This window comes from Haematobia irritans, chromosome 3 (genome assembly GCF_050003625.1).
Source record: "Haematobia irritans isolate KBUSLIRL chromosome 3, ASM5000362v1, whole genome shotgun sequence".
Classification (NCBI taxonomy): domain Eukaryota; kingdom Metazoa; phylum Arthropoda; class Insecta; order Diptera; family Muscidae; genus Haematobia; species Haematobia irritans.
In genome coordinates, this window is record NC_134399.1 from 51,527,883 (window position 1) to 51,544,595 (window position 16,713).

Consider the following 16,713-nt stretch of genomic DNA (forward strand, 5'->3'; position numbering starts at 1 on the left):
TAAGTTAATTCTCGTTGTGGTTACGAAAAATGAACTATACACCTAGACCTGGCTTTGCGTCATTTCGTTTTGCGTTGTTTCAAAGTTGCGTCGCTGCTGAATTAGTACCAGTTTTCACTTTGCGTCGTTAGATTTTCGAAGTTGCGTTGTTATCTGTCTCCAATCTTCGCATGGTTTACCAAAGAAACTCATAATTCACTTTGCGTCGTTTCAGTTTGCGTCATGTTTTTTTGGAACGTATCTGCGACGCAAAGCGAGGTCTAGGTGTATTACAGTAAATTTTTTGAACTATGTGGAAGTTAAAATGGTCCTTAAATTTACAAGACACTTTTTTTCTGTGTAGTATGAGTGTGTGTGGTGCCTTATCCCCGGTCTTCAGGCCACTTCAATGGTCTCTTGAGATGGCTATCGTAGTCCATTGTACTATAGCTAACATTCGATGCGGTGTGTGAATAAATTACAACTACAACAAGCCCCACAAACATCGAACTTTAATTTGATGCCACACTGTGCCTGAGTCATAAAACATATTAACGAATTTTAAATGATTTGCCGAATCATTCGTGACCATTCAAATTTTATTAACAAATAAACGCCAACTAACTAAACGAGTAAAATTGTATTGATTGGTGTTCAAGAAGTGATACCATTAATAAAAATCGATGATTGATAATGCTGAAAGTATTATATTTGGTTAAGTTTTGCAAATTGATAGTTACAGAGACTAATTTAAGGCCGTAAACTTTGAAAGACATCTGCATGGGTTTTTATTATTTTTGAGAAAAATAATGTCAAAAAGAGTTTGATAAATAAAGGTGAATTGAGAGAGTCATCCGAAGGGAGACTGCTATGTGTCTAAATGTGATTTCGTTAATGTAAAAATATATTTCGACTTCAACACTTAGTGCTACAATGATAAATAATCTTATAATTAAGCCAGCAGTGTTCGCGTTAACGATTCTGTTTCAATTAGGTGATGTGTGAAAATCTACATTGCATGCTTCCATAAAATTTGCAACGTGCTTTTATAAATCTTAAATATCGAATAATTAGCCGTTGAAATTTTAGTTTAATTTAAGAAAGCGTCACCAAAAAAGTTGTGAAAATGTTTTTTTGTGATTCGGAAGTGGTGCAAAATTGGCGCAGAAGAGTTGAATTTAATATGGGCTTGTCATAGGATGGATGCCCATCATTTCAACAGCCGTTGCATTGAATTTGCATCATTCCTTAAGGTATTATGGTACTATGGAGTAGAGGTCTGCACGTGCGTAATATTTTGCCCACTTTGCACTCATTTACACTCACGAAAATAAAACCGTACCAAAATGTCGAGACTGGCTCAATAATATTTAGTGACTCACCATTGAGTCGTATGCGGGATTATTATTTTCGTGAACGTAATTTTCTGAAATTGGTTGCTCACGAATATATTGTTTTCGTGACCCACGCACAATAGGATGGTTAATCACTCATCATCACTCCCCACTCGGCTATAAAAAGGAGGTCCCTTGTCATTGAGCTTAACATGGAATCGGGCAGCACTCAGTGATAAGAGAGAAGTTCACCACTGTGGTATCACAATGGTCTGAATAGTCTAAGTGAGCCTGATACATCGGGCTGCCACATAAACTAACCTAACCTAACCATCACTCCCCATGAAAATTTCGTGTCACGTGCATACCTCCACTATGGAAAAGATGTGACTGTTAAGATTATTAAATACAAATATAACAGTATTATATACTAACAAAATTGTTGTGAATAATTTTTTCTCAAAAAGATACATACCGCAATAGCGTCCATGACGGCATTCACCATTTTGCAACGATTTAAATCCAAATGACCACAATATGCATTTTACATTCAAAAACAATTTTCAATTTCACTTTTTCTGCTTCTAATGCCGCAAGGGTAGACAGATGTAGATATTAAGATGAAGTGGTTGTAGTGGAGATATTTGATAAGCTATTGACATTTCATTTGGCCACTGTGCAAACAGATACAGAAATTATATGGAATCATTCACTGTAGGTGAGGACGATGTTGTACCTTTACATGGTCGCAATGACCAATCACTTCATTGTCTTTATTTGCTTTTCGGGGTGTTTTTGCAAGAGTTTTCCTGCTACTGTCACTTTTAATACGAGTTAATCCATAAAAATGATTGAATTTCAGTGGAAAATCATAGAAAGGAAACCAATGTGGATCCGACAAGTTGAATCTTGTTAAACAACGTCGTTATAGCTACTCTTTGCTGAACATCTAGAGTGCTGTTTTTTTATTATTTTAATTTTCATATGACGGAATTAATGTCTGGGAAAATATCTTAGCATATGGCTATATACCGAATGGATCTACATTCACTGATACTGGCAATTGAGATGGTATACACAGCAATTGGTGAGATTTCTCATGTGGAAATGTTTGTTGGCCAGTGATGAAATTTCACTTATCCCCCATTGAAATTTAGTCACATTTGATTATTTACACTTGTTTGGTTTTGATTTCTTCTTTTACCAATCAACATTTTTACTTTCATATTTTAAAGGCCATCTATGCTTGCTTCATGGCTTCTTTTCACTTACATTTGCTTATTGAATAAACGTTAACAAATTTATCACATTTTCAAACACACAAAATTAATTTATTTTCTTTCACTATACAGCCTCGATCGTAAATCTAAGAGAGTAACAGGAAAGTTATATGTTATTGGAAAACTCTCAAATCCAGCAAGTGTTTCATCAAGTGCCTTAATGAGGTCTGGCCCCAAATATTTAAATGGTTTTCTTTTGTCTTGGCAATTAAAATAACGTAATTCCATTATTATCGCTTAAAATGATGTGAACGAAGCCATATCAGAACCTATCTTAAACGTTTTTATGGGACAAGAGGCCTATATTCGAACTTCGTACAATAAAGAAACAGGCCTCGAGCCAAATATCATTATAGTAGCTTTGAGGGGTCAGTGAGAAAATTGTGATTGTCGTCGCTTATCTCTAGCAAGAAATATCTGCTCATTTTTTATATGAAGAATTGGTTATGAAATGCAATTTATGTGTTAATAAGTTAATTGGGTCATTGAAAAAATTGTCAGATATAAATAAATACTATACATGTTTCAAGCCGGGCGTGTGGACATTTCTATAGTCTTCAGTACAGATCTATGCTAACCTGTAATGGAGAAAGCATACAAGAACAATTCCCTTGCAATTCGAACCAAATCTACTCCCACACTGCATAACCTCTTCTTATAACTACAAATCATTATACCCTGCGCCACATTGTGGAACAGGGCATCATATGTTTGCAACACCCAGAAGGAAACGAGATAGACACATGGTGTCTTTGTAAAAATGCTCAGGGTGGGCTCCTGAGTCGATATAGCCATGTCCGTCTGTCCGTGAACACATTTTTTAATCAAAGTCTTGGTCGCAGTTTTAGTCCAATCGACTTCAAATTTGGCACAAGTATGTGTTTTGGCTCAGAATAGAACCCTATTGATTTTGGAAGAAATCGGTTCAGATTTAGATATAGGTCCCATATGTAGCTTTCGGCCGATTTCCACTCATATGACCACAGAGGCCAATTTTTTGCCCCGATTTAGTTGAAATTTTGCACAGGGAGTAGAATTAGCATTGTAGCTATGCGTGCCAAATTTGGTTGAAATCGGTTCAGATTTAGATATAGCTTCCAAGAAATCGGTTCAGATTTAGATATAGCTCCCATATATATCTTTCGCCCGATATGCACTAATATGGACCCAGCAGCCAGAGTTGTATACCGATTAGCTTGAAATTTTGCACAAGGAGTACAATTGGTAGTATAGTCATGTGTGCCAAATTTGATTGAAATCGGTTCAGTTTTAGATATAGCTCCCATACACTGTTAGAAAAATATATTTTTCATATGTTCCGATATAAACAAAATGTGTTTCGGGTACAATTTTTAAACACAATATATTTAAGTGCAAACATGTAATGTTCCTAAACTAACGCTAAATGCTTGGAACACATATGTTAATATATTAGAATATATTATGTTTGGGGCATGAATGTTTCATAAAAATAATATGTGTGAATGTAAACATATATATATTTACAAATTTGTAGTAAACATATATATGTTGTGATATTTTATTCAGAGAGCGTCAGAGAGAGAGAGAGAGAGAGTATAGAGAAAGAAATAGAGATAGAAAAATGGGAGCGTTGACGAAAGATATCAACATAACACAGCGAGAGAATCAAAAGAGAGCAATTTCTGTGAAACCGCTTGTATGTTGTTTCGGAAAACTGTTTTATGATAAGGCCAAAAATTTGATGTGCTTAAGTCTATATATTATTTTATTTATTTGAACACACACAATTTTTTTCTTGATTCGTTAAAATCGGAACTTACGAGGAGTAAGTCAAAATATTCAGGCAAAGGAAATTGAAAAAAAAAAAAACGGTGGAACATATACAAAAATTACAAAGGGATCTTCATAAAAATAACAAATGGGCACTATATTCTTTTTAGGGTTGGGACAATAAAATGAAAAAATAGTGAAAAATTAAACAGTACAATGTATAAAAACAATGTTTAGTTCCTCTTTATTAATAAGTAGTCCAAGAGGAATTGGCGGACACCTTCAAATATAAAAGCGGGCATTAAGTTCGAGTTTTGCAGCTAAAACAATCGAAAAAGTTTATTTTCTTCAAAATTATTTAAAAAAAGGCAAAAGGCATAATTCCAACTTAATACCGGCCTTAAAGGTAAAAATGAAAATAAGTCCAAAATTTCAAGCATTTATACCGTTTTTTGTTACAAAATTCTTATTTTTGCAATAAAAAAATAATATTTTATCCAAAAGCTTAGTCCATTTCGTTTATATCAAGTAGTGTTTCTGTCTGTAAATCTTTAGTAACCCACATTTCGAAGTTTCATTATAAAAATTTAATATAGTATAAATATAAATGTGTAAATTAAAAAAAAAAATGGTGCTCGGTCGGAGCTAACCACTGCTCCACGTGGCCAACAAATGTATGTTTCTGTTAAATAATGTTATGTTTGCATGGGCTCGTGGGCGCTGCAAACTATGCTATATAAATGTAACTAATAACTATAACAGCTACGTAGCCCAGTGGATAGTACGTTGGCTAACAAACGGTATGGTCCTGGGTTCGATTCTCCGTCCAGGCGAAAGGTAAAATTTATAAAATTGAATAATTTCTTCAACATTATTTGTATTACAGAAAAAGGTGCCAAGAACTAAAAAAATCGTGGAAGTAAAAATTATACGAGGGAATGAGCACAATCTTCTTTGGGAAAATTCTTCCAAGCGTATAATATTTTTGGGCTCAAAATGCTTCCAAACATATAATATGTTCACATAAAACAAACGTAATAATGTTTCAGCAGTATCCAATAATATATGTGCTTCCTGCAAATTATGTTTGGAACATATGTTAGAGAAGCGATTTTTTTTGAGGGTGTATATATGGTTTTCTGATTTCGACAAAAATGGTCAAAATACTAACATTTTCCTTGTTAAATCGCCACTGCTTAGTGGAAAAGTTGTAAAAATGACTCTAATTTTCCTAAACTTCAAATACATATATATCGAGCGATAAATCATAAATAAACTTTTGCGAAGTTTCCTTAAAATTGCTTCAGATTTAAATGTTTCCCATATTTTTTTTTTACTAAAATTGTGTTCCACCCTAGTGCATTAGCCAACTTAAATCGAGTGATATTTAATTAATTAAATGTATGTATTTGGGATAAACCTTTATATATAGCACCCAACACATTTGACGGATGTGATATGGTATCGAAAATTTAGATCTACAAAGTGGTGCAGGGTATAATATAGTCGGCCCCGCCCGACTTTAGACTTTCCTTACTTGTTTTTTTTTTTTACTAACATTGTGTTCCACCCTAGTGCCGACTTAAATTTTGAGTCTATAGATTTTGTAGAAGTCTATCAAATTCTGTCCAGATCGAGTGATATTTAAATGTATGTATTTGGGACAAACCTTTATATATAGCCCCCAACACGGATGTGATATGGTATCGAAAATTTAGATCTACAAAGTGGTGCAGGGTATAATATAGTCGGCCCCGCCCGACTTTATACTTTCCTTACTTGGTTTTTCTTAAAATAATTTTTACATCAAAAAGGCTACAGTGTTCGAAGCTCGATATCATAACAGCATAAAAATAAAGCAGTAATACTACACCTAAATAAGCTAAAAAACAAAAATTTTAACTTATTTTTAAAAATTATTTGTTTATAGTTAAATTTGATTATATTTGCGAAATTTTCAACACACCAACGAAATTTTCCTTTTATGAACTAAACGTGGGTATAAAGTTTAATGACAGTACACATATGCAGCGTTGCCGTTACTGGCCAAGTAGACTCTTTTTTGGCCTGCTCGCTCTTTTTTAGTTTTGCTCAAAATTTGGATTTTTTTCTGCCTCCTTTTGGCTCATTTTTAGTTTTTTTTTTCCTAATCGAAATGACTAACTTTAAGGCGCAATAAAAAAAGTGACAAAGAAAATGTAAGAATGGATCGAAATTTGGTGTAGCAAGTTAACAAGGCCACATTAAAATACATACCCGATGACATCGAACAACTACATCGAATTCTTTCTACATAAAGGGTGATTCTTTTGAGGTTAGGATTTTCATGCATTAGTATTTGACAGATCACGTGGGATTTCAGACATGGTGTCAAAGAGAAAGATGCTCAGTATGCTTTGACATTTCATCATGAATAGACTTACTAACGAGCAACGCTTGCAAATCATTGAATTTTATTACCAAAATCAGTGGCAGAAAATCCGCTTTTTTATCGACAAATTTTGTTCAGCGATGAGGCTCATTTCTGGTTGAATGGCTACGTAAATAAGCAAAATTGCCGCATTTGGAGTGAAGAGCAACCAGAAGCCGTTCAAGAACTGCCCATGCATCCCGAAAAATGCACTGTTTGGTGTGGTTTGTACGCTGGTGGAATCATTGGACCGTATTTTTTCAAAGATGCTGTTGGACGCAACGTTACGGTGAATGGCGATCGCTATCGTTCGATGCTAACAAACTTTTTGTTGCCAAAAATGGAAGAACTGAACTTGGTTGACATGTGGTTTCAACAAGATGGCGCTACATGCCACACAGCTCGCGATTCTATGGCCATTTTGAGGGAAAACTTCGGAGAACAATTCATCTCAAGAAATGGACCGGTAAGTTGGCCACCAAGATCATGCGATTTGACGCCTTTAGACTATTTTTTGTGGGGCTACGTCAAGTCTAAAGTCTACAGAAATAAGCCAGCAACTATTCCAGCTTTGGAAGACAACATTTCCGAAGAAATTCGGGCTATTCCGGCCGAAATGCTCGAAAAAGTTGCCCAAAATTGGACTTTCCGAATGGACCACCTAAGACGCAGCCGCGGTCAACATTTAAATGAAATTATCTTCAAAAAGTAAATGTCATGGACCAATCTAACGTTTCAAATAAAGAACCGATGAGATTTTGCAAATTTTATGCGTTTTTTTTTAAAAAAAATTATCAAGCTCTTAACAAATCACCCTTTATTTTGAAAGTTCTAAACGCCATTCATGGTTGAAGGAACACAAAACCTTTTTGGAAGTCCCAGGTTTGATGGATTAGAAAACATTTTCAACGATAAAAAAAAACATAAAAATCTTCTGAAAACCTCAACAAAATGCATTCCATAAAAAGGGACTATACCCATGCACAGCAGTGCTTGTATGGAGCTTGCTTTTTCTAAGCTAAACCATATGAAAAATAATGTAAATAATAGACTAAGTTCAGATTTGCGATTAATGAATATCAGCACTTAATGTGGTTGATACCGGAAAAGTTCCAAAATTCAAATTCTTTTTTTGCAATTGAATTCATTTTTGCTTCTATAAAAGGGTGTAATTTCGTAAACTGCAGTACACCAAGGCATTGAATTTTCCTGGTTTTAACGAAACTTTGTGGAAATCTCAAAATGTGGAGTACATAAAAGAAGCAAACTAAACCATTCGGTTTTCAGAAAAAATAGAAATGTTTGTAAAATGAACTTTTTTGCAGATTGAAGTTTGATCTTTTTGAAAAACCCAACAAGACAAGAATATTTTCGACGTTTAAAAATTTACTGTAGACGCATGAAAATTTAGATATGAAGGTATTTTAAAAGAACTTAAGATGATGTAAATTCATGCCAGCTATTTTCCCCCTGAATAACTAGTGGAACAGAATTGAACTTATAATAATCATTAAAAATCATCATCATAATGAGTATCTTAGATGTGAAATCTTAAGACGTGCAATTGATTAAGACATGGATGTGTGCTCTACGACAGAATGATTCAAATCGCGTAAAATCACCGAGTATATAGAAGAACTCCAAATACAGGAGACAGATGACATGTGAGCACTTGTTTTGAGTTGCAACGGTGTTGTGTTGTTGATTGTGTATTGCAATTGCCAATAGTTCAATAAATCAATTAATATTTATGAATGCGTTGATAACACAAACATTGGAGCAGGACAAACGAACGCGTGTCTGTGTCAATGTACCGGTCACAATATCTGACAGCGTCTGTCTGTTGCCGTATTTTATCTCGAACTGACAAACGGCAGCTACCAGTTGCTAGTATAACTACTGCTGTTACTGAAGAATTAACACATTTTTGTTTTTGTTTTATTGTCTAAGTTTATTGTTGTTTTTTTTTTCTCAATTTAATTTAATTATGCCAACAGGAAACCTATTTCAATTATTTATTTCGAACCACAATGAAATAATAAAAACATGGATTGACAAGTTTTTTTAACCGATTATCTACAATTGAAGTAGGTTACAAATAAAGTCGATGAATTTATTTCAATACAATACTCGTGTATTGGTACTGGTAACAACTACAAAACTTTGCTATTTTAAAACGATTTTGTGTTTTCTAATACTCTCCACCATGGGATATATCCCTATCCTTTGTCATTCCGTTTGCAACACAGCGAAATATTGGTCTGAGACCAATATTTCATAGCGAAATTCTGAAATCTAAGAGCTATCCTCATATTTGGCACAAGTAGGTGTTACTGATGCAGGTTGGATGGTATTGCAATGGGCCATATCGGACCACTATTAGGTGTAGCCCCCATAAAAACTCACCCCCCGATTTTGCTTCTGAAGCCCATTAGAAGACCAAATTTCATCCGGTCCGGTTGATTTGGTTTGCGGAGCATGTTGAAAGACCCGATCCGGTTGAAATTTTGTAGGTGATGTTAGTATTTGCTCTCTAACAATAATGCAAAAATGGTCCATATCGGTCCCTTATTATATATAACCCCAATATAAACCGATCCCCAGATTTTGTATGCGGAGCCTCTTGAAAGAGCACATTTCATCCGATTCGGTTGAAAATTGGTACGTGGTGTTATGTGGTTTCTAACCACCATTTGTTCATTTTGGTGCATAATTATATATAGCCCCTTTTTTACTTCTTTAGATTCCTGGAAAATAATCTTTCATGCGATCCCGATATAAACCAAATTTACCCCTATGTTCATGAAGCTCCGTTAACTAACGAACTTTTAAACCGTATTATGGACATAGCTGCCATCTTGCCTATGTATTCCATATGCCAGTTAGGAACTTAACTGCAGAAAATTTGTCAGTTAAAGTTAACCGGAGAGAAGATATTTGCAATTTACTTTCTGTTAACTGGCAGTTAAAGCCTAACGGAGCTACATGAAAATGGCCGTTAGTACAGCTCGTAACTGATTCAAAATTCCTCTAGATTTCTTATTCAAGCAAATCTGATAAAAATTGCGGCTTCTACGTTCCCAAGATGTTAAATAGGGAGATCGCTCTATATCAAAAGATGGGCCGATTTATAGATTTCCAATTTCAATAAAATCGATATGTTAACGAAGGTCGCGGTGGGATTCGAACTTGGAACCGAAGTTATGATGTATTTAGTATTCGATCAATTCAAACCGATATTTATTGTTATTTTTCATGTTCCGATATAAACAAAATGTGTTTCGGGCACAATTTTTTAAACACAATATATTTAAGTGCAAAAATGCAATGTTCCTAAAATAGCATTAAATGTTTGGGACACATAGTTAATATGTTCGAATATATTATGATTGGGACATGAATGTTTCATAAAACTAATATGTGTGAATGTAAACATATATAAATACAAATTTCGAGTAAACATATATATGTTGTGATATTTTATTCAGAGAGCGACAGAGAGAGAGAGAGAGAGAAAGATATCTCTCTCAGCTAGAGAATCAAAAGAGAGCAATTGCTGTAAAACTGCTTGTATGTTGTTTCGGAAAACTGTTATATGTTTATTTGTTTTGGCTATGCGCTTGGCGTGTTAATAAGGCTTCGCCAAAAATTTGATATGTTTAAGTCTAAATATTATTTAATTTGAATATTAAAATGAGTATTCGGAGTAATACTCATACAATACACTTCCTTCATATACCTTTAGGCTCAATATGATTATACTTCCTACCCTTAGTAGTCATAGAAAAGTGTTGAACATTACTTTCATAATGAAAATATTACAGGGTTATATCAATTACGATTTTATCCTTAACCACCAAATTAATGTTCCTATTAGACCAGCAAGGAATTTTCCATTTCTATCTATTCAATATTATCAAAAGAATTTTACAAATAATGATCCCCTGCGACGGATTTGTTATGATTTTAATTCATATTCGCATATTTGATTTCTCTGATAATAAACAATGTTTGAAATGAAAACTTATAATACATCTAAACACTATTTGAATTGTTAAATTATTTTAAAAGTATTGGTTGTATATATATTTGTATAGAGTAGTCTGTAAGGATATTTATATCTATAGACTAAAATAAATAAAAAAGAGAATTGACATTCGGAACCAAGAAAATAAACATTAAAAAACAGCATGTGTTTTTGCCTTAAGGGCAGCATTTTATATATGTGTTGATATGTGTTTTGTTTATTATTTTAGCATTATGGGCATACTTTTTTTTTGTTCGTCAAAAGAAATAGAATAGAGTTAAAATGTTATTTTTCATTTTAGCGGCAAAACTCGAATCTCTAAAGCAGAATAACTTTATAACTTTTTTTTCGCAAATTGTATTATAACTTGGTGGGGAATGATCCAAAGCAACAATTGAAAAACTTTATTTTCTTTAGAAAAGTAATCGTGAAAAGAGCGATAATGTCAACTTAATACCGGCCTTAGGTAAAAATGAAATTAAGTAAAAAATTATTCGTTAATAAATTTTCATATTTATTTGTATTTCTAAATACGATAAGTTTTAAATGCATTTACAATGGTGTTAAATGCTAGTAAAAAATATTTCGCACCTAAATAAATGTATGTGTATATTGTAAAATTATTTATGTTTATACACGACTTCACGTTCTTCTTATGTTGATTTTTGAATTTCTTCCAAAATTTCAAACTTTTATACCAAAAACTTTTTTGTGGTACAAAATTGTTATTTTTGTAATAAAAATAATAATATTTTATCCAAAAGCTCAGTCCATTTCATTTATATCAAGAACTGTTCTTTTCTGACTGTCAATCTTTAATAACCCACATTTCGAAGTTTCATTGCAAAAATTTAATATAGTAATATATAAACATAAATGTATAAATTAAAAAAAGTGTTCGGTCGGAGCAGGGATTGAACCCACGACCCTTTGCATGCAAGGCAGACGTTACCATGTCCATTGCTCCATATAGCCAACAAATGTATGTTCTGTAAAATAATGTTTTGTTTCGTGGGCGCCGCAAACTATGCTATATAAATTTAACTTATAACGATAATTGTCTATTGGTAACAGCTACGTAGGCCAGTGGATAGTGTGTTGCCTTACAAACTGTATGGTCCTCGGTTCGATTCTCCGTCCAGGCGAAATGTAAAATTTAACAAATTTATAAAATTGAATAATTTCACATTGTTTGTATTACAGAAAAAGGTGCTAAGAACTAAAAAATCCCGTGGAAGTGAGAGTGATGTGAGGGAATATGCAGCAATTAGGCAGAAATAATTTTTTTGGGAGAAAATTATTCAAAGCATATAATATTTTTGGGCTCAAAATGTTTCCCAACATATAATATGTTCATATAAAACAAACATAATAATGTTTCAGCAGCATCCAATAATATATGTGTTTCCTGCTAAATATGTTTCGAACCTATGTTAGAGAAGCTATTTTTTTGAAGGTGCAGTGATAAATTCTGGTATTGATTACTGATAATGCTGGAGGAATCGCATATGGTTGCCCAGTTTTTGCTGGTTTTTCTTGTGACATTCCAAACATTAGAAGATTGCATACGACGGTTGACCCCTACTTTGAGAAATATGGAGCATTTGATCAATATTTATGGAATCTAATGCAGGGATCCCATTTTTTCGCTCCGCTCCCGCTCCATTTTGGAGAAAATTATAGTACAGACATTGCTTTACATTGCAAAAAACAAGCAACTAAAGGTCTATTATAACAGAAACAAAACAAAGTATTTCATGCTATATATCAAATAGTAGTAAAAACCTTCTACACTAACTTGTGCAGCTGGAACCCCTGGAAATACACATTCTAGCTCATAAAGAGGTTGTGTTAGGTTAGGTTAAAGTGGCAGCCCGATTAAATTTCAGGCTCACTTAGACTATTCAGTGTGATAAGAGGTTGTGTTCGTCGTTCATTCCAAAATTGCAGCCCACAGCAGACCATTGACACAAACACACGAAATCAAAGACAGTCTAAAGTCGGGCGGGGCGGACTATAACAACTTTGTATACCAAAATATAAAAGTTTATATTTCCATTGACATATATTTAAATCTCAACCATTTGGATAACCTTGTTGCACTTTTACAAAATCTCTAGACTTAATATTAAAATCGGCTAACGCCCCTTGACAGAAACCAATGTTAGTAACAAATACGGGTAAAATTTTAAAACTTATGCAATTGTTTTTTTTTCAATTCCGTGAAAGTTTGTTTATGATTTATCGGGCGTTACAAACGTATTAGAGGTATAAGTCAATTTGGGTCTTTAAAACTTTTGCTATCTAGCAGTGACAATTTTACAAGGATATGGGCCAGGATAAATTATCAGTAGTGACTTTTGGGACAATATTTGGCGAAATCGAGCGATAAGTACACAAGTAGGACCATTATCGAAATATTAACAACTCTGCGGAAACTAGGATGGCAGAGAGTGTGTAGGATGTGACGGCAATATGGTGAAATCATCACTGAAATTGTCTGTGTTTTGGCTGTATAAATTGGAGTAAATTGCCGCTATGAAATATACTTACATATTTCGCCAAATCGGGCGTATATACATATGGGAGCTATACCTAAATATGAGGTAATTTCAACGACGTTTAACATACTTGATTTAAATATCTGTTTGAAGCAGAATGTGTTTGAGAATATATGTAAAGACGAGTTACTTTTAATTTTTTTGAATTTAAAAAAGGAATTCAGGCAACATACCATGTCATAGGATCACGGACTACCAAAATTTATATAATTTCCCTACACTGTTACAAAAATATGTTTTTCATATGTTCCGATATAAAAAAATGTGTTTCGGGCACAATTTTTAAACACAATATATTTAAGTGCAAAAATGTAATGTTCCTAAACTAGCATTAAATGTTTGGGACACATATGTTAGAATATGTTTCATAAAAATAATATGTGTGAATGTAAACATATATAAATTTACCAATTTTGGTTAAAGATATATATGTTGTGATATTTTATTCAGGGAGCGACAGAGACAGAGAGAGCATAGAGAACGAACTCGTAAGGGTTGACGAAAGATATCAACATAACACAGCGGGAGAATCAAAAGAAAGCAATTTTTTGAAACTTCTTGTATGTTGTTTCGGAAAACTGTTTTACGTGTTCATGTGTTTGGCTATGCGCTTGGCATGTCAACAAGGCTTCGCCAAAACTTGGATATGCTTAAGTCTAAATATTATTTAGTTTGAACATTGAAATTGCGTATTCGGAGTAAAGAGAATAGACATTCGGAACCAGGAGAATAGACATTACGTACGACGCGTAAGTCAAAATATTTAGCAAGAAAGGAAATTGAACAAAAAACAGTGGAAAATATATAAAAATTACAAAGGGATAAGTTTAGTTCCTCTTTATTAATAAGTAGTAATAAGATGAGTTGACGTACACTTTCAAAAATAAGAGCGGGCATTAAGTTCGAGTGAAAAATAATTTTAGCGGCAAAACTCGATCCAAAGCAACAATTGAAAAAGTTTATTTGCTTTAAAATTAATTATTAATGGCTATAACAGCTACGTAGCCCAGTGGTACTGTGTTGGCTTACAAATTGCATGGTTCCCGGTTCGATTCTCCGTCCAGACGAAAGGTAAAATTTAAAAAATTATAACATTAAATCATTTATTCAACATTATTTGTATTACAGAAAAAGGTGCCAAGAACTAAAAAATTTCGTGGAAGTGAAAATTATGTGAGGGAATGAGCACAATCTCTTTGGGGAGAAAATTTTTCCAAGAATATAATATTTTTGGGTTCAAAATGCTTCCAAAGATATAATATGTGCACATAAAACAAATAAAATAATGTTTCGGCAATATCCAATAATATATGTGCTTCCTGCAAAATATGTTTGGAATATATGTTAGAGAAGCGATTTTTTTTTGAGGGTGTGTAATTCAGAATTTCACCACAATACGTTTAATCTGACGATATAATAAATGAGGACAACGTAGCTTATTTTAGATTATACCTTATGTTTAACAAATTACACATTATGACTCGATACATTTCTATAGTACACTCTGTATTTGTATTTCTTGTTTTGTAGGGATTATAAACATGAAAAGGTAATAATTTGTTTTATTTAGGTACCGTGAAATACGCACATACCCAATGGATTGCAACGATTGATCTTTTTGGGATTACTTACAATCTGGTTAAATTTAATTCAATACTCAAATGAACGATAGCACAAACAATATTCGATTTAATTCAGTCAAGGTCGGATCTCATTTGATTAATGCTTCCATAAATACCATATATGTATATATAATTTGTTTTGATATTCAATAGTATCAATTAACGGTATTAACTCTGTTTAGTTTAACACAAATACATCCCTGCATTACTAAAGCGCATATGGAAGAAGTATTTACACAATGACGGTAAAAAGCCTAGAAGTGGTTTTGTTGACTTGAGTAAATTCGATAATATTAATTAGTCCAAGACTTTTACATACGGTTAGTTAAATTTAACTATACACTAACAAAAATATTGTCGTAAGGCCAAAGAATGCGAATTTTGTTTAGCATAGAAGACACATAAATATTTTTTCCTTATCCAAAAATCGATACCCTTTTCTATGAAGTCGTTGTGTTAAGTGTTATTGTTAAGTGATTCGACATAAAATGGGTATTTTAACGTGAAAAAAATTTTGTTTAACTAAAGTCAACATGTTCTGAAAAAGTATTTAAAATCAATCAAATCATCTATAAATTTGTTGACTTTTTGTATTTTGTCTACAAAGCAAAAAATCTCTCAAATTATTCCCAATATGGGATGATTTTACTTAAATCGAAGATTCATTTTCCAATGCACGGTAAAAAGGAGTCTGCTCAGATGACGCTAATCATAAAGGTGTACATAAATTAAGACGAATGAATGGATGACTTACTTCATTATTCTTTTGTAAAATAAATACAGATACGTATAGCAATCAACCTGTTGCGATGCAGTTAACATAAAAACGATGTTTTTTATTTTAATTTGCATAAAACTCTTGTATACAATAACCCGTAAAATGCCTTCAATTCATTCCAAAATATTCAAATTAAGGCCTTTATCATCGTGAAAAATCACAAATATTTACTTCAACAGACAGTGATTGTTGTTAGTGGTCCTTAGGAGGCTTATGTCTCCGACTTCAGTTACAACAAAGACCAATTCAAGCCCAGTAATAAAACAACCAAAAAAATGTTTTTGATCGTAGAATTTCGAAATGTGCCCACATAGCACAACGCATGTGACGGAATTCACTACCAAGATTCCATGGTTACATGCCAAGCAGCATACTTGCTGGTGACTTTGGAGCCGGCCACAGCTCCATATAGCGGACAAAAATGTGTGAACGTCGACATAATCGAAATACTAAAGCGTGTCGATGAAAAAAAAATTGAATATGATCATATAACGAGTTTTAGATTACTCTCGAATTATGTGCGATTTAATTTTATCCGAATCGAAAGCGAAGTCAAATCGACACACCAATGTCGTGTGGGTGTCTCCAATCACTCTCAATGTATAAATTTTCAAAAAAAAAAAAAAACTATACAAGAACCTAACATTACCAACCAAGAGAAGTTTGTATCAGTGGTTTTCATCACATTTCCATCCTACTACCAATTCACTTCTAGTGACCGGCTGTATGGCTCTGATATTGCACATGTTTGATAAAACCACGAAGTCCCATTACATTGGCTTATTTCATTTCATAGTTCGTTAAATTTAAGATTTGCGTATTTGACTGAATTTTAATTTATTCTTTTTTTCAGCTTTTTTCTTCATGTGCTATCAAAGTCTTTAAAATCGCGTGAACAACAACTTAAATTTCCAAATTCAAATACACGGATCCAATAATGATACCGAGCCAAAGACTCGGCTTTGTTCAA

At 33.2% G+C, this 16,713-nt stretch overlaps 1 protein-coding gene across 6 annotated transcripts in view; it reads right to left on the minus strand.

Annotated features, from left to right (window-relative positions):
- spri (Src homology 2 domain-containing protein sprint) overlaps positions 1 to 16,713 on the minus strand; it is a 996,502-nt gene that overhangs the window by 690,942 nt on the left and 288,847 nt on the right. The window contains exon 2 of one of the 6 annotated variants that reach the window (XM_075299536.1): positions 1,789 to 2,679. The exons of the other annotated variants lie outside the window; for them this stretch is intronic. Within the exon in view, the coding sequence (XP_075155651.1) occupies positions 1,789 to 1,818 (30 nt within the window). The 5' untranslated portion in view covers positions 1,819 to 2,679. The remainder of the gene's footprint in view (positions 1 to 1,788; positions 2,680 to 16,713) is intronic. 6 annotated transcript variants of the gene reach the window in all.